The sequence below is a fragment of the Xiphophorus maculatus genome, chromosome 22 (genome assembly GCF_002775205.1).
Source record: "Xiphophorus maculatus strain JP 163 A chromosome 22, X_maculatus-5.0-male, whole genome shotgun sequence".
Taxonomy (NCBI): Eukaryota; Metazoa; Chordata; class Actinopteri; order Cyprinodontiformes; family Poeciliidae; genus Xiphophorus; species Xiphophorus maculatus.
The window spans coordinates 16,457,097-16,484,598 of NC_036464.1; the positions used below are offsets into that span (position 1 = coordinate 16,457,097).

General features: G+C 36.4%; 1 protein-coding gene across 9 annotated transcripts in view; it reads left to right on the top strand.

Annotated features, from left to right (window-relative positions):
* LOC102234462 (protocadherin-15-like) overlaps positions 1–27,502 on the top strand; it is a 175,772-nt gene that overhangs the window by 124,843 nt on the left and 23,427 nt on the right. For all 9 annotated transcript variants that reach the window (XR_002752137.1, XR_002752138.1, XM_023327534.1 and 6 more), the window contains 10 exons: positions 736–966; positions 3,627–3,743; positions 6,112–6,252; positions 8,120–8,232; positions 17,153–17,262; positions 17,788–17,928; positions 21,034–21,161; positions 23,640–23,855; positions 25,679–25,767; positions 26,578–26,754. Coding sequence is in view for 7 of the 9 variants with exons in the window: in XM_023327534.1 (XP_023183302.1) it covers positions 736–966; positions 3,627–3,743; positions 6,112–6,252; positions 8,120–8,232; positions 17,153–17,262; positions 17,788–17,928; positions 21,034–21,161; positions 23,640–23,855; positions 25,679–25,767; positions 26,578–26,754 (1,463 nt within the window). In the remaining 2 variants the exon portion in view is untranslated. The remainder of the gene's footprint in view (positions 1–735; positions 967–3,626; positions 3,744–6,111; positions 6,253–8,119; positions 8,233–17,152; positions 17,263–17,787; positions 17,929–21,033; positions 21,162–23,639; positions 23,856–25,678; positions 25,768–26,577; positions 26,755–27,502) is intronic.

Consider the following 27,502-nt stretch of genomic DNA (forward strand, 5'->3'; position numbering starts at 1 on the left):
ACAATGTCAAAAACCATGTATTGTGTTCCTTTTACTTCAGAATTGCCCACTAGGTGCTGGTTTTTCACATAAAACCCCAATGAATTACATAAGAAAATGGGGAAAAAAGTTAAGGGATGTGAATATTTTTGCAAGAAGTTGGACATATTGAATCAGTTACATCAAATCTAAATTCAAGGTTTAGTTTCTTTAAAATGTCTATGTTATCCATTAAGGGTTTCTTCTAACTGACTGCATTCCTATGGCTTTTATGGTGGCAGTGTAATCTGCTTGCAGATTTTTTAATTTTTTTATTTTTCTTGAACTCATGGGAATTTACACAGCTCTTTATAGAAGATGTAATTTAAGAACTTTGACACAATACTATTTTGAACTTATTGTTTTCCTGCCTGAATAAACTTTTTCTGAGTAAACATTTCCAGTAAATTGAATTTGGCCTGGGTTTGAATAATTTCAATACCTGCAGGCTTAATCTTATAATATATTGCATTAGCCTTTGGAAATTATATCTGCTTTGTGAGTTGGGATTTCATTCTTATGAACTTTGGCTTTCCTCAGCGGCTTAATTTAATGAGAAACTGATTAATGAATGATTTGGGTAATCCCTGGAGCTGCAAAATTTTAAATTAAAACACAACCCTAGCTTTTTTTAAACATCCTGCTGATTTTTTTTTTTCCAACATCTCTCGTCTTCTAGAATCCTCATATCTCTGCTTCTCTTCATTCTTCTTGCAGGCTGTGGACGTAGACCTCTTTTCCAACATCACATACCGCATCAAGACTGAGTCAGCCAGGCAGCTGTTCTCTCTTAACCCTATCACTGGGGAACTAGCTGTGCTGCAGACCCTGGACTTCGAGGGTCTGGCAGCTATGGGTATGGGGGCTTCTTACACTTTCCAGGTAGAAGCTGTCAACCAAGGAGCCCGAATGCCGCCGGGACAAGCTACTGTCACAGTTCGCATCACAGTAAGAGCCCAAAGACTGCCTGTGCAGCGCCTCCTCTCAGTTCTCTGTTCTCTGTACCTCCTACTCTCTCTACACCTTCATTGTTGCTCTGGAGATGTGGCCTTGATAAGCAACTATGCAGTGAGTCATTAGCAAGGTTTCGCAGTCATAATATCTTTCAAAGGGCACAACACAGAGACCATAATGCCAAACTGAATTGAAAACATTAAAGTAGTGCAGCTGTGCTGTCATTGCGCTATGTCTCTCACTGCAGTGGGTGATTGAATTACCTTTGTAAAACACATTTTAGCCTGCTGACCTACTCACCCACACTGCAACACCACAAAAAAGAGCTTTGATGGATTGGTGTTTCTGCCTCGCATGCACTGCTATTCACGATCTGAATGACTCATTAGCTTTGTGACAGCAATTATGGCAGGTTTTGCAGAAGCTTGTCTTTTCTTTGCAGCCTTTTATAAGCTGAGCGAACAAAAGGATTGTGTTGTGAGACCATGCATCTCTATTTAACAATGTGTGTTTTTTTTTTTGCTCTGATTAGTTCTTCAAAATGTGTGCACATTCACAGTGTCTCTGCTCATGAATCTGGCCTATCTCTTTAAGATTCGCAGAATTAAGCTATGAGAAGGTTTTCTAACATGTCCTGATAAAAACACGCTTTGTGGCATTATGTGCGCCGTCACCAAGGGTAAAGGAATGGCACAGGCATCAACACCAAACCTGTCTCTGCCATTTGAAATGACTACGAATGAGTCTAATGGATTCAGTCTAGCCTCAAGGGGACTAAAGATTGAGTTGATTCCACTGATTTCACTCTGTCTTTTATGTAACACCTCAAGAGAGTTATTTGAAGTAATTTCCGTATCTTTCCTTTTATGCTGTTGATGCTATCTGTTTACATTGTATTACTAGCTGTGATGGATTTTCTGTTGCACCTGTCTTGCAGCTCTCAATGTTCCTTTTATTACTCTGTGTATCTCAAATGTTTGAGATTATACATTTGCACATGTTTATTACATTAAAGGATTTTCAGTGTAGTACAGGTAAGACAAACTGAATGATCCACTGTAACATTTGTTGCTAAAAAATCAAGCTTTTTTGTTCAAAGCATAAATATGATCCTGCAAAAAAAAAATCCCAAAACCTACAAAAAAGATCAAAGCGCGAGACTACTGCTCATGGCTCTGACTTTTCAGAAGAGGAAAAATCAAGACAAGGAAGAGTTTATTTATTGGATAGGTTTAAATACTAACAAATATTTGATTTTGCTCCTGTCGTTTTTCCTATTTTCACATGGCAAATCACCTAGCAAGATGTTTATTTTCTAACTTTTTATGCAGTGTTTTGCACTGTTTTGTTTTATTTAACCTAAGAAAGCTGATTAAAAGTGTTACATGTGTTATTACAATTTAACAAGACCTGGATACCACCTAAACTACCTTGACCTTTAAGTTTAGTTGCTTTCAACTGAAATCCATAGCTTTTCCTATAAAAAGTGAGAAGAATTTTTTTTTGTTATTTCAAGGAAGTTTTCCATTTCCAAATGTGAAATTATCTGGGTCCCTGAAATATCTCTCTAAACAATAAATAAATCGATATAAAAGTCATAATTGGCTCATAAATGTACCTTTCTAATTATAACTATCTTTTCAGAGAGTGAGGGGTTTGAGTGGATGCATTGCACACAAGTCTGAAACTTTACTATTTACGGTAGAAAATACAAACTAAAATTAATATTTAAACAGGCTTCCTAATCTAATTGGACAGCTGTTCATTTTTCTGGACTGCATGCCTTAATGCAGTTTGTGGAATCTCATCTTTGTTGCTACTGCTTTTAACACTTGATCTTGTTTAAATTGTCTTAACTTCCATGGCTTGACTTTTAGCAAAATACTGTCTTATTGCTGATATTTGAAAATATATTTTCTTACTTGAAAAGCTCCAATCTGCCATTTTAATAACAAGATTGGCTCCTTAGGGTTTTTTCATAAAACTAAGCCGTGAGATTCTGACTCTCTCTTAAACATTGCATCATTTGAACAAGCTGAATAAAACTTGAATAAAAACTTGATCTCCCTTCCATAATATTTAAACACTATAAACTGAGAACATGCTGTGTATATTCTTTAAAAGGAATCAGCACACTACTGGTCACTCATCTCTGTTCACAAAAAAATGTCATGCCATGAAATCTAAAAGCCTGTTGCCCATTACTGTTTTTAAGGTAGTGCTGTTGCTGAAAGTACATCTGACTTGATAAAATATCATGTTTGTTAAGCATCAGACTGTAAGTGAACCAATGTTTTTTTTTTTTTTAGCCAGCTAATATCAGCCTGTTCTAATTCCATTTAAAAAACATAAAAAGCAGCAGGACAAGTAGGAATAATATTCTTAGACAAGCACATTGAATCAAAACCTATTTCTACATTTATTATGTGGTTGTGCTATATTTAGCTGAAGCTTTTCAGTGTCAGAATTATTTTACACGTTTATTTAAAGCTTTGTGTTGATAATATCTAACCGTATTGTTAACCTTTTTTCACGCAGTGAGATTCTCAAACTCGCTCTTTCCTAGTTGCACTGCTTACAAGCAATTTATTGATGTTTGTACGAGAGACTAATTCAGAGTTTTGTGCTGAAAAAAAAAAATCTTGCAATTCCAGGACATGAATGACTTCTCACCTGTCTTCAGTCAAGATCTGTACAAGGGCTTGGTGGCCCCCAATGCAGAGAAGGGAACAGTCATCACCACCGTTTTTGCTGCGGACCAAGATCCACCAGTGAGTGCAGATTAAAAAATGAGCTACACGACAAACTCACATTTTACACCTCCTCTGTAGACATCCATCCATCCATTCATCCATCTATCCATTTTCTTACACCGTTATACCATTGTGGTCAGTAAGGGTGCTAGTGCCTAACTCCAGCTGTCAATAGGCGAGAGGCAGGGTACGCCCTGGACAGGTCGCCAGTCCATTGCAGTCTCTGTATACAGCTTAGGTGAAATTAATAAGAAGCAAAATATTTCCTAGTGACTGCATACTGCTGTCAGAAAATGAATCATTTTCAGCTGCAGTATATTACACAAACCATTTTCATGGTGTGTTCAAGACTGCAATCCTCTCATTGGAGATACAGAGCTGTGTGTGTATTCACTTTGCACTTACTTATATACAGTATGTAAGATTATCTTTGTGTGCATCTGTCCTTGTATGAGGCCTCTACTATTTCTGAGATTGCTCAGTAACATGCTTTTGGTCTAAAACTTTTCTTTTTTATGTGGCAATGCTACTTCTGATATTTAAGTTTTTCCTTTATTAGCTTTTTTTTAGGCATCCTATGTTAAAAAGTGGAACGGAAAATGTCTTCAGCTCTGAGTTGGTTTTTTTGTAAAGTTGTGCATGGCTGGACTCCTATGCTATTAGTGGCTCTCCTGCTGGTGGGATCTCACCAAGGCTGAATAAGCTTGTATTCTCTCTACTGCACATGGACACTGAGGGAAGCGGATGGCTGTCAATTCTAGCTGTGGGTGGTAGAACATCTTCACAATGTCACCCTGGCTGTTCTACGTCTCACTTTACCTGGGAAGGAGGCTCTCCCTCCTGTTGCTCGCCCTCGCCAAGTTTTTGTAAAACTAAAACTTTTTTTTTTTTTAAGTTGAACTTTGACATTGTTGCTGTTATCATTCTGAACCTCACAAGGGACGTTTTTCACCACAGTAAATATTCAATAGTGCTAAAACCTGAAAAACAAAGCCAGAAGCACAGTGACAGTATGAGTGGTGTAATAGAGATGAGAGAAAATGGTTTGACAACCCAGGTCCCCAAACTAATCCCAGAATTTTCCTGGCCTGGATTTGATATTTAACTGACAGCATGACACACACAGACACCCTTGCTTAAACATTTGCACCAGGCCATAAGCAAACTGCACTCACAAAGAAAGTCTCATAGTAATATGGTGTATAAAAAGCCGTAAATACTGATAATTACCTCCTTTCTCATTACCTGTTCCTCGAAAGAGGTGGCATTTATAACTGTCTGAACAAGAGGTTTCCATGGTGATAAATATTTGTTTTTCTTCAGAACAAGATGTAAGAAATCTGCTATTTTGTAGCTGAAAATGAAAGTCCTTTTTTTTCTGTCTGTTGCAGAAGTGCAAATTTACTATAATTGATTCTGGCAGCTCTTATATTCCCTGTAGTTTTTTAGTCACAGATCTGATTAGTCAATAATCCATTTACAAATAAAATAACCAAATTAAGACATTCCACTCACTCAGCTCTGGCCCTTCAGTTGCTTCAAATAAATACTTGTTTAAAATTTATTGAATTTGCAAGATCAGCCTACTGTATATTTTCATTTTCTTCTGGTTATTTGTGGTCGGGATGAAGCATACTATATCTGGGAGGAAACCTACACATCCCTCTCCAGTGTGACATGCCTTGAGTACCTCTGAGAGAGGTGGCCATCATCCTTATAGCTGCTTGTCCATTACCAAGTCTTCCTCAAGCTGCTTAATGTCTGGTTCGGTTCTACCCCAGTTTGCAATGTTTTACATTATGGACTGTTCCTCACTACTGTGGGCGTGAATGCTGGATGGATAGGTCTTGAATAAGATTAACTGTGAAATGATTGTTAATCAGGATCCATGATTAATCATAATCAAGGGTCATGGTAAAGTCCATATTGCCGTAGATGAACTGGATTGTGCTAAGCTGGACAAAGGGATACATTTAAATATATTTTTTTCTCTGTTAAGTCTCTGATGAATAGCATAGTTAAGTGAATCAAAGTGAGGGCATATACAGATGTTTGGTGAGGGGCAGGCTAATGGTGGATATAATAGGCTAAGCGTTTTTTTAAAAAAAAAGACAAGAATGTAGTTATGCATTATGGCAGCTCCACACAGGAGAGGCAAAGAGCAGATCTGCTTTTTTTCTTCAGAATCCGTTTCAGCTCAACGAAAAAGTCAATTAAATAGTTACATGTACGCTCAGAAAAACAATGTTTCTACATTTTTGTGGCTTGAATCATAACATTATTTTTTATGCCGCCTTTTTCCATTTTTTAAACTTGTGAAGGTTACTTTTGATATTGATAGAATGATCCATTATGAGCTATGTTAACTCTTTTCTTGCTTTTACAGGGCACTCCGGCCAGTTTTGTGCGCTACAGAGTTGACCAGGAAAGGTCTCCTTACAGCGGGAGCATCTTTGATGTAGAGCAGGAAACTGGGAGAATCATCACCAAGGTCAACCTCAATGAAGAGCCTAGCGTTACCTTTAAAGTAAGTTGCTACGTATATAACATGCATGATAGATATGTATACATGCATCATTTCATACATTTTACTTATATTGTCCTTGTGGTTGTCATGTTAACTGGAGCCTTGCCAGACATTGACACAGATATTCAGAAGGAGGTGCAGTGATGTATTGAGGAGTGGGAAAAAAATGCGCTACTTAAAAGGGCTCCCGTGGAATCCAAGTTGAGTCATAGTAGCTATATATAGCACAGAAGGAGAAGGCTGGGTTGGTTGTGTCGCAGGAACCCGTGTTGTCTTGATTTTCACAGTGTGATAGTGAAAATTTAAAGCTTAAAAGAAATAGATTTTCGTTGTTCAGTTGTTGAAAGAGCTTGACTAAAATGTATGAAATTGTACTGATATATTGTAAATGGGTAATATCTGCTAATATTGAAACAAGAACTGGGGTTGTTTTCACACCACAATCCCAGGTACTCACATAAATCACTATCACTCCCAGGAGGTGACCTTGCCTTGCCTCTATCATTCCTGATCAGTATTTAGTCACCAGTGGAAACTTGATTACAGGTCTACTATGCTCAAGAGGGTCTTACATAAAAAAAAAGTATTAAATTCAGTCACTCTAATGAAATTACGTTTTTTGTTTATTTCTTGACATTAGTTATTTAACCCATATGATTTTGTCCCCTTAAAACGATATCATATGTATTCAGAAGCATTCCTTAATCTTATATTTTGCCATAAGTTTTGTATGTCTATTCATCTTGGTTGAGTTAATTCAAAACAAACTCCATGGACCAGCAAAAAAAAAATTGATTTAAAGCCCAGTCTTACTGTCTAGTTCAGCTCAGTTGTTTCTAATTTACTATAGTGCAAATCATTCCAAATATAATCAGTACACTCAATTTCAATAATTTAGCGACCATAAAAGTGCCAATTTGTGAAAATGTTTCTCTAAAATGGCCAAATGAAGGGAACTGACAAACCCCTTTAATTAAATCCCCTGGTCCAAACATGTGCAAGATGGGTGATGACATTGAAAAGAATTTTAATTGGAACAAAGCTCTGGTAGAAATAGTTGATGAGGGCAGCCAAATTCTTCAGCCGGCTGGGTGGTCAGCGGGCAGAAATGAAACACAAAGTAAATGCTACTTTTTATTTTACATTTGAAAATCCATACACACATTGGATGATTTCATATCGGATTTAAAATATAGTTGTTGTTATTTTAAGGAGGACATAATGAAAGTAGTCAGGATAAGCACAAAAACTGATTCTCTAATTAGTATCTATCTATCTATCTATCTATCTATCTATCTATCTATCTATCTATCTATCTATCTATCTATCTATCTATCTATCTATCTATCTATCTATCTATCTATCTATCTATCTATCTATCTATCTATCTATCTATCTATCTATCTATCTATCTATCTATCTATCTATCTATCTATCTATCTATCTATCTATCTATCTCTTTAGATAGAACTATTTGAAACATAAGTTTGTCAATCAGCTGTAGTGTTGCAGATTGCTTTTCATTATTAATGTGTCTGTCTTTCTGTTTATTTTTTCAACTCTTGTTCTTCGTATATTTTTTCAAAAGTTCTATGTCTATTCTTTCTACTTATCTCTCTCACTCTGCTGGCTCACTCTCTCAGCCCCTTTGCACAGTCTATGAATGTAGATCAGTGCAATCACAGTTTCCCTGTATTAGTTTTGCAAGGTTTTGATATCATGTCTTTATTAAGATGCTGAACATGTCTACCAAAAACACCTGGCAAGAACTTCAAAAGAGGAGTTAGAGAGATGCAGTGTGGTTTGGAGTTGTGATAATTGTGTGTTTGCGCTTTCATGAGTATATCGTTCTGATGTCTCTTTGTAGCTGTTTGTGATTGCCTTTGATAACGGGGAGCCGGTGAAGTCAAACAGTACTTTGGTGGAGATCACTGTCCTTCAGCCCTCTCTCATCCCGATCTTCACTGAGGAAGAGTATACGTGAGTATCACTGACATGCTGTTGATGCAGCTGACTGCTCCTGTACACTCTCACACCTTGGAGCAGCTTTAGATGTGCTGCTAGACAAAGGGGGGTAGCTGACAACGATTAGAAAGAGTGGGCAAGAACAGCTTATTTGATATCCTGTCATTTATTCCACTTTTTTGACAATCTGAACCATAATGACCTCATAAATTATATATTTTGATTTGCGCTACAATGATGGCACTTCTCCTCATGCATTCATTATGTTTAAGAAAATTTTAGCTATCTGTATATGGCTTGTTGTTTTCAGCTCTAGTTTCTCAAGCTCAGCTTTTATATGGCTCTCTTTTTAGCATGACTGATCAAGTTTTATATGTATTTATATACCGGAGCAGACTGTACATTTCAGCACCACTTTAATCCCCATTTGTTTCCATCATAGCAGATAACTAGGCTACACTCTCAGTCTGTAAAGAGTCACTTTTAAAAAAGATGAACTATTTAGATGGTTAAAATGGCAGAGAGCAGATGAGGAAAATATTCTCCCCACTGCTCTGAAATGCAACACACAGCTTTACTAGGCCATGGTTGGGTGGAGTTTTTCACTAATGATGGTACTGAAGCTTGGGAGGATGCCAAAAAGAAATGTTTTATTAAATATAAACACATTATTAACAGGCCGGTTTAAGCTGCTTGGAAAAATATTGTATGATGAAGCAATAGAGCTGATTCTTGTCGGCTATTATGTCATGCTGCCGTAGGTACTGTTCTGCAGAGATTTAGAGGATCCTTGCCAGACTTTTAAGCTTCCAAGGTCTCGTGGCAAAGTCATCTGGCATGTAGTTAGTCATTAGGAGCTTAAAGTACAGCTTACTTTAAGTGGATTGATTTAGTATCTTGTATGTTTAGAGTCCTGGCAGACTCTCTTTTGTGTGCGAATTTAACAAGTCTATCTATGCATGGAAGGGGTAATGTAAGTGTGGCTTAAACTGTCAACACGTCACTTGAGATGTTGCATCTTTTTTCACGGCTTTGCTTTCTTGTCCATGTTGCAGGTATTAGTTAAACTATGGCTTGTTGAGAGTTTGTGTATGTCTGAAGTTTGTGTGCTTTTATTGGGGTTTAAAAAGTCTATCATTAATGCCATTTGTGCTTCTTTACATTTTGTGACATCAGAAACACTTTAATGTATTTTAATGTGATTTGATGTGAGATGCCTTTATTGGAAGTAGAAAGAAAATGATACATGGTTCTCAAGAATTGCTTAAATAAAACCCCCTTTTCTCTGTCATCCTTATTTAAAATCTAGTGCAGCCAGTTGCCTTAAGACATGGCTTTCTCTGTAAATAGAGTTCATCTGTGTTTAATTTGGTCTCAGTTTAAATACAGCTGTTCTTTGTAGGTATCTAAAGTTTGTCTTACGAGATAAGTGAACAGGGGCACTGCATGGTGCAGTGGTTGGAGCAGGCGGAGACTGTTCTAAGCACAGAGGCTGCAGACTCGACGCGGCCATCCCAACTTCAACTTGGATCTGTTGCCGCATGTCTTTCCCCCCTTCTCACTCTGGACCCTTAATGTCTGAATACTGTTAAATAAAGAATCTGTGCTCAGTACCACAGGTGGGCACACAGGCTTCAGATCAGGGAGTAAGCTACTACTGGAAAGAAGTCTAAAGAATTATGTTTACATATTTCCACAAGCAAAAATGTGGAAGAAAGTTCCACATTTTTATTTCATTTTCAAAGTGTTGTAAGCTGGTTGAAATAAAGCACAATTAAAACTTTAACATTATTCTTTCAAATTTACAGGTAGTGTACAGCTTTGTGGTGGTCCCAGTAAAAAAAAAAAAGCTTGTGGTTTTAACTTGACAAGTTTTGAAAAAAGTGTTAAGTACATATTTATAAGGCAGCGTGCACCTCCACGCAGTTTTATTCAATGATTAATACACCGGGACAGCAATGTAGCCATTGAAAAGCCCATTGATTGACATTTTGAATGAGTGGCGAGCCTGAAACGCTTTGCAAACTGGTCGGGATCTTTGGTCACACCTCCAACGTTACCACACAGTGGGAGGCCTACTGTAAATTATGAGCATGAAATCATTAGCCAGGTGCTCAAGCCTCTCCTGCAGAACTAGCCTCTCTCCAGTGGAGAGTATACAATCTGCTTCCTTTGCGATTAACCATCTACTCATTCCTCTCCTCTCAATCTCTAATGATTGTCTTCTCCCTTAAGAAATCTTTCCAACACAAATCACTTTTTAAATGTTCACAGAAGTTCTTGTCTGCCCCAGTTAGTTATAGCAGGAATCAGGTAAGCTATGCCTATAGCTCTGGGGTACACAATTAAAACATCTCAGCGGGCCTTGGCTGACTTAATGATTTCTTCTCCTGCTTTATGGTTGCCATTCCCCATCTGTCAAAGGGAAATTAGGTGCTCTAGTCATTGTTAAGTCATTGAAAACAAATTACTTGTACTGTTGTTGCTTTTTGAGCATTGTGTTGCTACTTGTTTTTTTTTCTTTTTGTTTTGTTTTTAAATTATGGAACTAAACATCTTGTATATATTTTTTGTAGCATCACATATGCATTAGATGTTTGGCTAACCATCACAACACTGTCTTTTATAGTTTACACAAATCAAACACGATCAACAAAATTTGGCTTTTTTGATAAAAAAAAAATAAACAACTTAAAATATCCGTTTGACATCAAAGTGAAAACTGATGTATACAAAATAAAATACAAACTACATAAAGATATGTAACATCAAATAAGCGATTGGCTGATTTTATTACCAATTGGCTAATAGTATCACAATGAGTTGGATAGAGATCACCTGAGTGTAGTGAGCTTGCCTGAAGTGATTGCATCATAAATGCAATCACTTATGATTGCATTTGTCTGGACGGTCCATTCACTGGTTAATCAGAATTCCCAGCTGACATTACAGCATGAAGACAAAAGAACTCTTCAAACAAATCAGGGAATGTTATTGAAAAGTATTAGTCAGGAGATGGATACAAAGAATATCTGAGGTACTTAGCCACCCCTGGAATTCAGTTAAATTTCTTCATATTCCTTTCATGAAGAAATGAAAGGAATATAGCAGATGCGTAAATCTGCCCGGATCAGGCCATCCTCCCAAACTGAGTGACTGTGCAAGAAGGAGACTAGTGAGAGAGGCCAAACAGCATTTGCCTTGGTTCTTCAACAGTCAAAGCTTTATGGAAAAGTGGCAATGAGAAAGTCACTGTTAAAGAAAATCCATATCAAACCTTGAAGAAAACCACCCAAAGCATCCAGCAAAAGCTACACAGAAGTGGTTTGAAGACAACAAACAGAACTTTCAATTAAAAAGGTATTTTCTCCAACAATTAAAGTAGCAAAATGAGTATCAACTCACTAATTGGATTCAGCTGCTTAAAGTGAGCTCTTTCAATTAATTACTTTTTATAAGCTATGCAAAAATGGTGGCCTTGTTCTGACCAATAAGTATTTACATACGGGCACAATCATGCATTTAGGATTTAACAGGACCACATTTCCAAATGCATATTCCATGATAATTTTGTTTCTGATGACAGACATTAATTTCATTGTCTACATCATTTTCAGAGAGTAAGTAGTAGAATCCCTAGAAAACTATCTGCCTTCAGCAGTACACACCTCTGTAAAATGTGTAGTAGCTTGGAGAAAGTGAGTTGGTGGTTTCCTCAGCTCGTCTTTTTGCTAATCTCTGCCTCTTTCCCCGAGACTGCCTCAAATTAGTATTTGCCCTTCCTACTCCTAGAGAATTTGTCAGGCCAAAGACCCTGACACTCAGACCTACGGCAGGATTGAGGGAGCTCTGGTGGAGTCATTGACATTTCAGTCCAAATGCTGGCCCATATCCACTTACCCAGTAGTTGTTTGGCAGCCATTAATTTTAACCACCCTCATTGATCATGTTGAACATGGAGCATGTATATAATACCTGTCCAACAGGAAACAAATATGATTCGGTGAATATTGGAGCAGAAGCATTTTTTTTCTCTCGGATTGAACCAATCTTCCACATGTCACTCCCCTGGAGCCCTTCTCCTCCTCCACATGCCTGGTGAAGACTGTCCTGGAGCCCCAGGGAGCATCCTGGTGAACTATACTGAAGCCTTTTGCTTTTTTCCAAGTCAGGAGCACAATCCTTAAGGGAAGTCTTAAGTTTTGGTCATAAAGCAAGCAAATGGACACATATTTCTCCTTCTGTGTAACTGGAGATAGGGGGTTAGCTTGCTGTATAACATAGACCAGATATGTGAGTCCCTCCCTACCTTCAGTTGCTCTAAGGCTATGTTTTCTGGCCTGGTGTTACAAACCTGCTATCTGAGCAGTTTTTTGTGCTGCTTATCTCCCCTCAGCACTTCCCTTTATATATCTACTCTAAATCGCTTGAGACTTTTGCCTGACTGATTCTGACTATGTCATTTTATGTTTCCTTCTCCTCGTCCCCTCTGTTCACTCGCAGCCAAGCTTCCACGTCCCTTGAGTTTTTCTTCTCAGCCTATTACTATTTCGCTTTTTCTTCCCTTTGTGTTACTCCCCACTTGACAGTCAGAGGACCATCACTTTTCTAAAGGGGTGAATAAACAGGGATTTTTTATATATATATAAAATGTCCTCATCATTGAAGTTAGCTTTGCTTGCTCTACTTAAATACAAATCAGTTTCAATATTTATTTTTATAGTCATGACAGGGACAGGTTCAGTGAGTAATAAAAACATTGTTACTATAATCCCAGTAGCTAAATGTTCTTTTAATTATCTGCCCCTGTGCTATTTCCCAATTCTGCATTTGAAAACACACACACACACACACGCCAACAACAGATACAGGTGCATCTTAAGGAATTAGAATATAATCAAAAATATAATTAATAAAAAAATCAGTTTTAAAAGCAAAAGAAGATGATATAATTCAATACACAGAGTGATATATTTCAAGTGAGTATATTAGAGATTTTATGAGTTTGGCTTACAGCTTATATAAACTGACAAGTCCCTTCCAGAGGAATTACAGTACAGAAGCAAAAATCATTTTTAAGACATAAATACAATGTTATGGCCATGTTATGATGTATGTAACCATGTTGAAGGCTACTTATTTGACAGTAGTTGAGCAAAAGTTATTAGGATGAGCTACAAAATGTTAAGAACAAATAATTTACTGTTCACCAAGTATAAGCATATTTTTGGAAATGTGAGTTTATGAAAAACATGCAGGACATAAAGTTGTGCAAATAAGAGGAATAACTAGGATTGGGAAAAGAAAGTCCATTCATGAGTTTGCTGGCAATACACAAGGTGAGAACTCTAAGGACTACAACTATTGAATTCTTGTGTTAAGCAGAATTGATTTTTTTTCTTCATTTCCTTATTCAGCAAGTTCCTAAGCCTGTTATTAAGATGCTTTTTGAATAAAATACATCTAATAATATCAATCCAGGATATTATATTGAAAAATTCCCTGAGAAATATCCATATAACATGAGAAATAGCCCAAATTTTAGCTAGACCTGATCAAACGCTTTGTACTAGTCAATATATTACTTAGTAAAAATATATTCTTAAAAGCATTCCTTGATATTTTGGTAACTAAACTGTAGCTAAGAATCACCTCCCAAATTTCAACACGGCTACGGTTCTTACATAAATTAGCAGATGACATGCTCCCATTCTATGCATCTCTTTTAGTGGCATTTTTAGCGATTTGCCAGCTGTTTATAAAAGTTATAGAGGTTCTCTGAGCCCACATATTTATGCTCACTGCCATGCATTTCAAGGCTGAGCTGTGAAAATTACACTGCATTCTCCCACACATTGGCTTTATGCCTCACTGAAAATCTACATTTAAATAAATCAACTTCTCTGTAATCTGTTTGTCGGTGAACATTTGTTCTTTAGTTCCTTCCTTTCTTTCTTGACTTGTAGTTTTAGGGCGTGGGGCTTCTTAATGTAACTGAAGGGCATGATTGATTTCCAGCTGCAGGTTTGAATCTGTAGCATTGAGCCTTAAACATGTGAACTCCAGAGGTTTGCTGACCTTTTGCTCAAATCTGCTCAATAGACAGGCATCATGCAGCTGTCTAACTGACACAAAGTCATCATTGTACACATCCAAATATCAGATAAAGGTCAATGCAGAAAGACAGAGGAGACAAGCAGCATAACCTATCATTAAGGGCTCACCCTGACTTTTTAGATAAGTGTTTGTAAATGTAGTGCATGCGCAATCTTGACAAATATAATGCTTATAAGGTCAGTTTTGTCTTATTATTATCATGTATGAAATAAGCAAGAAAATGCATGGTGGCGCAGTTGGTATCAATGTCGTCTTGCAATAAAAAGGTCTTGGAATTTATTCCCCGCATGTTGTCGTTCCACAAGGAGTTTACATGTTCTCCTTGTGAGTTTTCTCTTTGCACAAATGCCAGCTCTCCAATAGTCTACAAGCATGTCTGTTCGGTCAATTGGTTACTCTAAGATTCTCTTAGGTACGACTGTGTATGGTTGCCTGTTATGTGTGTCTCTGTGTTGCCCTGTGATGGACTGGTGCCCTGTGCAGGGAATACTCTGCTTCCACTTTCCTCATAATCCCCAGAGATGAACACCAGGTCTCCTGTGACCCTCCAAGGACAAGTGCGTAATGGTTGGATGGCTATTATTTTGTAAAATATTTTTCCCATGGCTGGATCTTAACACTGACAGTAGGAAACAAAATAAAAACTGAAATCCAGTTACTGAGTATTGTTTTGATCTTTCTTGTTTCGCATTTGTTGGCATTAAATACGGAAGGGGTCCTAGCCTACCCGCAGAACTGCAAAGAGCATTTAAATTTTGTCTTTTAAAGTTATATCACACCTTTAATCCACTGGGAAATCTTAAGTAGGTTGACTTTGAGTTTGCTGTTAAATGTGGTATTGACTGAAAAACTAAGCTCTCAAAGAATTTTTCTTTCCATCAGCTTTTATAGAAACAGAAGCTGAAATGTTTTTCAGATTTGTAATCATCATTCATCATTTGAATATTTGCTTGTAGGCAGAGACACACCAGGGTGGCACATCAGCTTACTAACAAAACGTACAAAACAAGACTTCAATTCATCCATCTCACTCAGTAAATTGAACTGATAAATGCTGAACAACTGGGTAGCAAAATAAACAAAAATTCATGATTTACCCTATGTGTTATGATGAACGTTTTGTGCAATCTTGGAAGTACACTTCATTCACATGATGCACATCTGAATTTAGTGTATTAAAAAAATTCATCAAGCACAGGAAGGTCACATCTGACACTCTCATGTTAGGCTCATTACTTGTTTTTCAGTCTGTTGTGCATTGCAACAAAGCAACCGAGGTATAAAGTGGAGTATGGTAGACACGGCAACAGCTGCCCCTGTGGTGTGTAACAAGGTTTATCCGCCTCTGCCTTGTCTCGTAAGCATCACTCTGCCATTGGCCCTGGGGCAGAGTGCTTGCTGACACATGTGAGCCGCCCGCATCTCTCAGCGGCATGTCATTCACTCTCTCATGTTGACACCGGGACCCTCTGCTGTCTATAGACATGTCAGGTTGCTCTTCTGTCTATGCCACTCTTCTTGCTCTAGATTAGTTGGGGTTTTTTTCATCTCAATTGAAAAGTAACTTTGGCCCCACTTAGGAAAAAAATAACAGATTGGATGTAATAGAATTCCTCACGAATTGACCTTTGTAAAAAAATAAATAAATACATTTCATTGTTTAAGCCAGCTTTTATGCAAATATCTGGATACTAGTAGAGCAACAATCTATCAAAGCAAGATTATTCCACTTGTCTGTCTAAATCACCCAATTTAAATGTCCAAGGTCCTGTTTACATGTGGTTCCACTTTTATAATAATTGGCATACTTTAGTCATAATAATATCCACCTTAGCATTCCTCAGCAGTTTTCAACCCTCAGGCAAAGCCACTTTGTAGGAAGGTGATAACAGTGTTGCCTCCTCCTGGAATTCACATTGTGTCTGCTCCAGACTGCCTTCATTTTCTTCTTAAATTGAAAGATAACCCTAAGAAAAATCAGCATATCTCGCTGAGCGATGCTACAGTATGTGTTTCAACAAACCAAACTCATTTTTAATCTGAGAAGACTGAAAACATTCAATCTTAAAGTTGTATTCCCTCGTTTTGCTATGTGAGAAGCCTCTTTCATGCAGACATTTTTCAGTAGTCTCACTCCGGGGGTCATTGCACCTCATTATTTTGTGTGGAAAGTGCAGAGACAGACATTTGTTGCACCTCCAAAGCAGCAAAAGTAGTAACTGTGATGAATCAATGTCTTTGATTTGGAACAAGCCACACTGGACACCACTGCTAACATCAAACTGCTGATGCTGTGGTATATTTGTTTGGTCAATCCAAAAAGTATGGAAGGTAAAAAAGTACTTCAGATTAGTCATCTGCATCTACAGTTGCTGTATTCTAGGATTTTTCTTTTTTTCATATTGTGTTCTTGTCCTTTGGCCTGTACTTTGTATTTTGGTGTTTTTTTGTGTGTGTTTTGTTTTGTTTTTTACAAACTTTTAAAATATTTTTTTTATTCAATAAATTGCAGCATTGTGATGTACAGTAGGGTTGTATTCATTTAAGGTTAGATATGATCTTAGAAGCGGGGAAAGGTCAGATCATTTACTTATTAACCACAGTACCAAAATGGGTTTCTACATTCAGTAATGATTTGGGGATTCATGTCATCGTCTAGTGTTTGTACAGATGTGCAGAAATCTATTCCGACATTTTAGAGACATTAAAACTTTAAAGGAGAAGAAGATGTTATACTTTCTTCTACTTTCTTTATACTGATTTCACCAAAGTGCTGGACAGCAATGGCTGCCTTACCATTTGTTTGATGTCTTTCCAGGTTTCTGCCAGTGAAAGAGCTGTCTCCAGTTGGCACTGCAGTGGGGACTATTTTAGCTGCTGCTATGAATCAAACGATCTTCTACTCCATTGTTGGAGGAAATGAACTAGGTATGGCCTACAGATCAAATACGGTGCAGGAAATGAAGATTAATTGAATTTCCTCTGGGTACAAGATACAAATAGTCTTTTCCACACACTTCCTAACTAGGATTGTCTGTGACACAGACTATGGCTTTGAAAAAAAAAGCTTTTTATTTGTAATTTCATTAGAGAGAAACTCCTATCTTAGGTACAAAATTGTCTGTACTACCACATACTGCGAATGAGTATTTTTATTTTTTTGTAAAGTGTCCCTGAGAAAAACAATAGCAACAGGATTTTTTCTTAATATTGAAGGCGACAGAGTTTATATTAACTCCATCTTTGCATAGATATAGAAAATCAAATTTCTGTTGCACTCAAACTTTAAATGGTTTGCTAAACTTGTTGGCAAAGAGAAACAAAAATTATTTTACATTTGAAAAGTGACAAATCAAATTCAATCAAAAGCAGAAAACAGGCATGTGAACCTCAAAATATAAAAAAGAGGAAACAACCCTTTACTTAATAGTCACTATGTTGTCTTGTTTTCAGGTCACTTTAAGGTGAACAGCAGTAAAGGTGTCATCTCCATTGCCCAACCTCTGGACTATGAGAATATAACCAGCTACGTTCTCAGGGTGCAAGCAGATTCTTTGAGAGTTGTCATGTCCAACCTGCGTGTGCCTTCTAAAAGTAAGAAATAACTTTTAAATCTAGGTGTTTTACCATGGTTTTGTGACTATAACAGTAAAATCATATTTGACTTAAATCTTCACTGCATTCCTCCATCACAAGCTGCTTTGTGTGGTTTGTTTTATTGATGTGTTTTAAAACATGTCAAATACTTTGACATGTTTTTTTTTTCTTTTTACTCAGAACATATTCTGACACAGAAAAGCAACATCTTCACATAACCAGATAGATTATTTAGTGTGTGTAAGTTTAATCGCGAAGTTTAATTTTTATTTTTTTTTACCTATTGTTTAAGATTAATAAAAACATTCCAGTGAGATTTAAAATGGGCAGCAATAGCAGAAACTACTGGAAAAGGTTTGTCTGATACATAATTATTATGACATTTATTCACCTGTCCCTGCTTTAACTGTATTTTAATAATATATTCATCATCATTTGTTTTAATTTATGCTTTTCTTCTCTATATGGGGCATGTGTGAGATTATTCATAGAAAAAGAATATTTAATTAATTCATCTTGTGCTTTCTTTTTTTTGTTTTTAAGTGAAATATGCTTAAAAAATGTGCTTGTTGATTTAAGGGTCGTGATTCCCACATTTCTGTTAAAATATAATTACTTAGTTTGGGTTGTTGCAGTTATATGAATTTAGAAATGGCCTTAATAATCTAATCTATTAGCATTTTTATATTATCATTATTAATTAAGGCTATCATTTAAAGAAAACTGTCATATAATTCCCTTGCACAGTCAGGGGCATATTTCAAATGGTTAATTTGGGTAGGTTTTTTGATTATGGCTTGGAGCTGCTGAAAACCCAGTTTCTCAGATAAATTAAATGCATCATAAGACCATTAAAAAAGAAGAGATTTTTAATGCATAAATAAAATATCCTACGTTGTTCACCGCAAAATCAGGAGGATAAAAAACTGAAAAATGTCACTATGCTTATATCAAATGTATTAACATAAGGGTTTCTTTCTTTACTTTAAATTGCTGAAATTAATATTTTTTCTTTTCAATATACTCTTTTGTATTGAACTGCATCTGCAAGCTAATGACAGAATTTCATATTTTAGATCTTTTCAGTGTCCATGTGAGTTAAATTGTAGGTTTTACAGATTTCTCTATATACTTTGCTGTGTGCCCTTTTCCACAAATGCAAGTTTTAAATGCTGTTGTGGATTTATTTTGTTTTGTTTGTAGCTGACAGAGACTTTAGATAACACTTTCTCTGATATCATTACTACAACTAGGTTTTTATTAGGCTTGTTAATGGCCAGTTTACTGACATATAAGTTCCCTACGATGACAAATAATATGCTGCCTCCAAACTTGGTCAAGGAGTAATCAATGGCCTGCTCTTCACGCCTCTCATCTTCTCACTCTGTGTGGCCCTCACATTGTAAATTACAAGTAATTACAAGTAAACAGTAGTCAGGCACACAAACCATAAGAGGGCTCTTGTCTCACACATAAGGGAGAGTTTTTGAGTGGGTAGATGTATTTTTCTTTCCTCACTTGTAACCAATTATGGAGGCTTTACAATAAAGAACAGCTTTTATCTCAGGGTTATGATAATTGAGTTAGGTTGTACACCATTGGTGTACTTTTGGGTCAGTGAAACTATCTCACTTACCCAGAAGGGCGAATACTCTGGGTATGTGATTGCTAGTCTTAGGACTAGTGCAGAGTTTATCTATGTAATACATTCTGTATACACACATTAATTTATCGTAAGGTCAGAGTGTAAGACAGCCATGCTTTGTAGATGGGAACACACCCCTTACTGCTCTCCAGCTTGTTTTGAAGTGATCCTTTCATTTAATGGGCCTGTTTTTTCCTTGCATTTACATTATGAGTGTGTGAAAGAAAGCTACAGAAGGGCCTTTGCTGTATTTATGTTTTAAAAGTCTGGGAGGAAAATGGGCACTTTTAAAAACAAAGAGGGAGGAGAGATGAACTCATTCCCTTGAGCCCTGTTCATATGTAATTCACACTGTAGCCAGTGTGTATGTAATTCAATGTGATGTGTTTGGGTTTCTTTCCAACTCCCTTGATGCATCCTTAGTTTCACTGCAGGATGATTTTACATTTTTGTGAAGAAAAAGATATTCTTGATATTATATTTGCCCAACAGGCAGACCTGGATGGATTGTATGAGTGCTGACGATTGCTTAAGAAAAATGCAAGCAATGAAATATGTGAAGCTTCACTAAAAGGCTATTGCTAAATTTTAAATTTTGTGTAGAATGTAATTGTTCTAAGATTATCTAAAGCTTCAAATAAGGGATTGGTTTAGGGAGTCTTTCCCACATTTTCTGCCATAAAGCCTAAGACAGTAGGAGGGCTAATAAACTGATAGAGCTACAATAAGGTTTAGATCACAGAATTTCAATGCACTAGAACGGCCCAGTCAAAGACCAAGCCTAAAACCATTGGACAATCTGTATGAATTCTCCATCCAATCAGACTGAGTTTGAGCTATTTTGAAAAGAACATATATAAAATCAGTTCAGATAGTTATCATAGCTAATTAAAAAATACATAATGAAAAGTTTGCTTTTCATGTTTTGTTTTTACATTTTTACAACAATTTAAAAGCTGATAGAAATCGTTTCAGAAGTGACGATCTTTGAAAGTATGAAATAAAAAAAATCCTAATGTGATGATGTGGGTTTCTTTAAAAAAAATACTTTTGGGTTATTTTCCATGAAGTAATGCATTTCAGAGTAGTCTTGGGAACAGAAAAACTTACTCTGATCTGACATTTTCAAGGCCAGATTATACAGCATCTGATGATCTACAGGCCATGTGACTGAATAAGCTTCTGGCTGTTAAAGAAGAAAGTTTCCTAACAGATATTCTTTTTTTTCATTTATAAATGTATGAGGGTTCAGCAAACCTGGCTTATTAGACTCTTGAAATACAGTGACTCACTCAAATTGGTGTTTCTCACAGTACATGCCAAAGTTTTTTGGTTTCACATTGCCTAGGAGAAATGGAAATTAGACCTGCATTTTTAGCTCAAGTGAAAGTCTGTCTAGAACTTTATATGTTCATTTATTTATTTACATTTATACTGTTGTTTTTTGCTTTTTGCAGCCAACACTGCCAAGGTGTTTATTTACATAGAGGATGAAAATGATCACCCGCCCGTCTTCTCCAGAAAGCTCTACATTGGTGGTGTGACTGAAGACACCAAGATTTTTAGCTCTGTTCTCAAAATAGTGGTAAGAAAATAGAAAACATAGAAAATAAGTTCGTTTTTTGGGGGGGGCTTATGCCATATATGTTGAGGGAATTGGCTGAACCTCCAGTGCCTGATTCCCTTCTCTGGCAGCCTCGGTGTGACAATTCATCCGATCAGCTTTACTCCACACAGTTTGTTCTGTTCCACTATCTCTGGTTACATCTCTTTTTCAGTTTTGCTCTATTTGTTGTCTACTTTCATTCACAAGCAGGTAAAACCTGCACATTGTCTTCAATATACAACATATATACAATAGAAATATGTTGGAATATGTTGGTCATATGTTTTGTTACTGGGATCCCCTGTGATATTTAACTTATGAAACTTTGGCCATTCTCTAACATAATGTTGCCATTGATCCTAAGTGCTGCTTTATATACAGTTGAGGTGATGATTTGGCCCCTCAGATTCTCCAGGTCTCTAGACCGAGCCATAGAAAGTCCACCTTACAACTAACAGGAGGAGTGAAATGAGTTATTGAAGCCAGACTTTCAATATTACTTACCTGAGTTTTCCTGAATAAAAAAAAAGAAGTTCACAATGTAAGATAGAGCAAACTGATAAAACCAATTTTTAGTTCATGCTTTCCAACCTTTCTCAAAATGGCATTTCTATTTATTGTATAGATATAATAAAATCTCTCTTGATAATTACCATTTTAACTAAATATTTGTATTTTTCTCACTTGTATTACTCCAGGGGTCAATACTAGCCTTCCTTTCACAGAAGATGAAATAAAAAGAATACATCATTGACGGTTTTGATGCATTTGAGCTCAACTGACAGAAGTGAAATGTTTGCTGCAAGAAAAATCCAATGTCTATACTCTGACAGGCTGTGACAGTGTTTTTATTGATCCACACATCAATAAGATCATTGCTTGGTAACTTCTCCAACAGCAAAACAAGCAGAAAAGTAAAACAATAGTTCCTTTTTAAAACCTCTTCACTTGTCAAGAATTGTTTGTGATTAGGTAACAGTAGAGCCCCAGACAACTAGTCTATAAAGTAATCATATATAAACCCAAACGGTAGACATGGTTATTTAAACTTTCTATAACAGTGTTTATTGCAGAACCTTTCAAAGTATTTTGTTGAATGTTTGTATGTAGTATTGGAATAAAACAAAAAGGCAACTTCTTTTTGTCTTATTTAACTTGGAATGTGCCAAAGTGTTTATTACCAAGTGTGTCAGTTCGTTATATACCATAGTTACAAAACTGAGAGCTATTTTCCCCTCCACTGGATGATATTTGAAGATAAAGATTATAAAAAGTAAAGTTTACGTCTCACTTTGCTCCACAGAAACACACGAGTATTGCAAGTATTTTATAAATACATTTAATTATATTTTTAAGGTTTAATTTTGGTAGTGTGTACTTAAGATAATGAATGTTCAATTAATCAGATAAAGCTGTTCTTTGGTTTAAAAAGTATATTTCCTTGGGAAACGTAATTTTATTCAAAGACTAACCAGACTCATGGCAATGCAAATTACTCTTTTGGGGTTCCCTTGTGACTGCCTGTTCCCATGCCTTTTAAAACTGTGAATAGTTGTACTTAAGCATGAGAAGCTCCCAGGCTTATTTCATAAAAGTTCATTCTTTGCTGCCTTTAAAGAATAACTAAATGTATGCCAAACCTGAAGCACAGACTTCTAGTGCCCTACTTTAAGCACCTCACTGTGTGTCCATAACAATTTAAGGGATTTCTCTCTATCTGGAATGTTGGCAAATGTAATTCATAAAATCTACACTGGTGAGAATATCTGACTATATTGACTTATGCACTTCAAGACTGCATCCAATGCTATGTATCCCCTCTGTTTCAATTGCAAGACCAAAAAAAAGAGATTGCTGCAATTTATCAGTGTCACCAAACAAAACACGCTTGTATCTGAGCTCAGTTTCTGATGAGATTTGCTCAGTCCTTGATGGTGAGAATGTAAATAAAATATGCATTTTAAAGAACATATACATATACCCTCTGCTTTTTGGTGTTTGTTTTAAGCTAAAAATGAGCTCATTGTTAGGCTGCCTGACCAAACAATTTTGTTCAGTCCCTACACTCCCATTATCAAGCACACCAGGCTGCAGTTTTCTCTGAAAATATCACTCTTCTCTACCTCATCAAAACCAAGTGTCAGGCACATAGCAATAATTGGATGCACATAATGTCACTGGAGACGAATTTGGATTTGTTGCTTATAAATACCAGCAAGACACTTTTCCACCATGTCAATTTGACTTTTTCACAGTACACATTAAATGTATTCAAGTAGGTAATGGGCAGGTATATTACTCATAGCTCTAGGCCACCTTGGCACATGCTTGGTATTTATTAAAAGGGAATTAGAGCACTTAAAGCAACATTGCCATTTGACCTCTTTTCTAAATATTATGTTGATAGTATTTAATTTCTTTTCCACTTTGTTACTGCATGCTGCTTTTTTATTACAGGCCACTGATAAGGACACAGGGAACTTCAGCGCCATGGCATACCGCCTAATTATACCTCCCACAGCAGAGGGCCAGAACAGCTTTGTCATCGAGGCCTACACTGGGATCATTAAGTCAGCCATCATGTTTCGAAATATGCGAAGGTCCTACTTCAAGTTTGAAGTCATTGCCACTGATAACTATGGGAAAGGTTTCAGCAACAGTGCTGAAGTGGTGGTGAGTATTCTGTTTTTAGGTTTTTGCAGTCTACACTGTGAGTGTGTACACATTACTAAGAACAATTTTCAAGGTGATTATGTACTCCTAGTTGTTGACTAACATGTCACCAGTATAGTAGCAGCCTATTGATTTATTCTAAGAGCAGCTTACAGAGCAAACCGATGCATACATTGTCAGATTTTTTTCCCCTCACAATTCCTGTACAAAATATAACATTTGTTTTAGACAGCTGATCTACTTGCCTCATATTTTATATGGGATTTTGATTAAATACTATTTAATTTCCCTATGTTATTAATAACTTGAGTCAAACTCAGACCAAAAACCTTTCATATCTTTATAGGTAGAATTTAAGAAAATGCTATTTTAGCTATCATTGATGCTGTTTTCAATCACACTGTACATGACCAGAAATCACAGAACTTTCAGTCATAAATGATGCAGAAGACAAACAATTCTTATCGAATATCAATCCTATTAAGTTTGTATTAAACAATCTTATAGACTTGTTCTACTTGAGGCATCAAAAAATGTTCAGTTGAAAACATTAGAAGGCATCTCAGATTTTTTCAGGTAAAAGGATGTTTGTTTCTCAGTCGTGAAATCTGAAAACTCCCTGTAAGACTTATTTTCAAAGGCCACATCAATATTACTGAGAAAGTCCACAACTGGTTGCAAAAACAAATACACACAAACAGTTTTACACAAAAAGAAAACATAAATATACATACCTTATTTTTTACAAGAACACAAACACACAATCCCATGCCCTCACAAGAAAACATGTAACTCAAAACCTTCAGAACTGGTTTGAAGACTTTGACTTTGAGCTATGAACTTTTTTTAAAAAAACTATATATTTATTGTGCTTAATTTTGGAATTGCAACATATGATTATATTGACATTTACAGTTTATTTTGGTTTGGTTTAAAGAATAAAGATTTACTTTATTCTTTAACGAGTAGTGGCAAAATATGTTATTCACAACAATCATTAAAAAGATTCTTAAGAACGGGTGCTGGTTATATGTAAAGGTAAAATTGGTTTTACCTTCGTTAAAGCTGCTCTTAGTATTACTGCTAACTTGTTAAAGGACTTTTATCTTTTGCCTTAAAATGCTTATGCGGTGTGTTATAGTTTAGTCAACTACATCATTCACAGAGGGCAAAAGCTCTCAATGTGTGGCCTTGGCCACTAGCTCATAATCCAATTCAAGTTCTTTGTTTCAGTACAGAAATTAACTCAAAATTATATGTGCATCTGCCTTGCTTTATGTTTGCCTATTATTGAAATAATTTGCCCATGCACCCACTGTTTCTTTTCTGCTGTTCCCCAAATGCAGTTTATTTTTTTCTTTTTTTGTCCTTACTCTGGGGAGGCTGGGTAGTGAAATATGTCTGGCTAACAGGTCTCTAATGAGACAGAAGGAGGGTCTGGGACATTGCCTGAATATGAGAGAGCGGCGAGTGCATAAGCATGGCACTCGTTAATTTTCAAGGGGAAACCTAATTTTCCAAGAGCCACATGGGAGATTTGGCTTCAGAGCACAGAGGCCATTGCCTATGCACTTAACTGTGGCATCAGAATTATAGACCTGCTAGGTTTGCCGCATGGCTCCAATACAAGCAGGCAATTACAGGGTCTGACTTGCTGCATCAAAAGAATCATTTAAATGAGTCGGCCAAACTCACAGTAGGGCATATGAATAACTCCCCTAATCACAATTTATCTTGATTTCCTGTGGTCTTTTTAACTCACGGTCCCATTTTTTTCTGTCCCCCCACCACCTCTCTCCTCTGTGCTCCACTCACTTTCTTAGGTTTCAGTAGTCAATGCATTAGACATGCAGGTTGTTGTCTCTTCTGTCCCTCCCTACTTAGTAGAAGAGAAGAAGGAAGAGCTCATTAGGTAAGACATGAGTCAATCTTCAAATTTGAAAGTAAATGTCAATTTCACGTAAAAAGAAAAGCATGGTTGAGAGTATGCAAAACTATAAATTATGTCTGTGCTCATTTTCATGTTGTCTGAAGTACAAATATGTTAAATATTTACCCTATGCAATATTAAACATATAAATGTGCATCTATGAATACTGTCAGGTGACGTGTAATTGAGCTGCAAAATAGTACATTTTCTTGACCTGTATTATTTTTCACTCACTCCATGTTTCCTTAATTTGTGAACAAGAGTCTTCAGTTGCTCAACTCAACATTTGAAACTCATAAATTTATGACACATAGTAATATATTTCCAGCCTGTATTTCTGTTTTCTTTATTATTGTGATTTATAACCTAATGAAAACCCCAAATTCAGTCCCTCTAAAACATTACCACACCAATATATAAACAAATATCTTTTGAAAACTCACTTGTCCACCTTACAGACAGTGATTCTCTGTAAAGAGAGTTAGCCCATTAATAAAGAAGATAATTGTTCATATTCCTGCCTTTGTTAATATTGATAGAGTTGAAGTTTATGCAACTGGGAGAACATTCCCAGTTGCTTTTCAGTGCTTTTAAGAGCCATCAAACAGTTATCAAGGTGCAAGTGTCTTGACTGCAAAGGTTATAAATGTCAGAAAGTTGATGAAACCCAACAGTGCAAATTTTATATTTCCAACCAAAATCATCTTTATGTTTGTCTAAAATAACAATTTTTTAATAGGTAGGCCATTTTTCCCCTCTGTTCATTAAATTTAAATAAATTTTTGGTTTTAGCATTCTGGAGCGTCATGTGCAGGACCAAATTCCCGGTGCCAAGGTGATCGTTGAGTCTATCGGGCCACGTCGTTATGGCGATGGCTATGAGCTGGAGGACTACACTAAGTCAGATCTAATGGTGTATGCCATCGATCCACTAACAAACAGAGCCATTTCACGACAGGAGCTCTTCAAGTAAGTGGGTGAAATTTGTCACAAGATTTTCAGTAAACCATTTTGTGTATACTAAAGTCCAAATGTTCTTTGTATAAATGAATCCTCAGGAATGTTGGGTTTTGGCTTAAACATAAATGTGTTTTGCCTGTAGCCTCTATTGACCTTTGTCTTTTTTGAACAACAAAAATTTCTTTCTCAAGTTCCTCTAGGCATTTTCTTTACAGGGATTTCCCTCTACTACCTCTTTCTTGTTTCTTCACAGCCTTGATTATCCTGCAGGTGTACAATATCTGTCAATATTGGAAGTCACAGTATGTAGGTGAAGAGGATCGAGTGAGGTCAAAGTAATATTAACTGAGAGTCTAGTGAAGAGTCATTCCCAATCTGTTGAACAACCTATCATTCCAGTACCTCAAAAGCCCTTAAAGGACCTCAGAGCTGGGAAAACATAACAAACAGACCTCAGAGTGTCCTAGAATGCAAAAGAAAACAATCATTATAGCCAGATGGGTGCAATATATTTTGCACAACGAGAACATACATAGGTAAAACTCAAAACTATCCTTGCACACACAGTTGCCATGTTCTGTATTCTGCCTGTCAAAGTGATCATATAACAATCTTTCATTTTAGTTTTATAGACAGAATTCCTAACTTACTAAAATACATCTCTTCACTTTTCTGATGGAACAGTACATTAATACTATTGGGACCTATTTTAAATTTCTTATTTTCCATCTAACTCTGCTGAGTTTCTTTAGGCAGT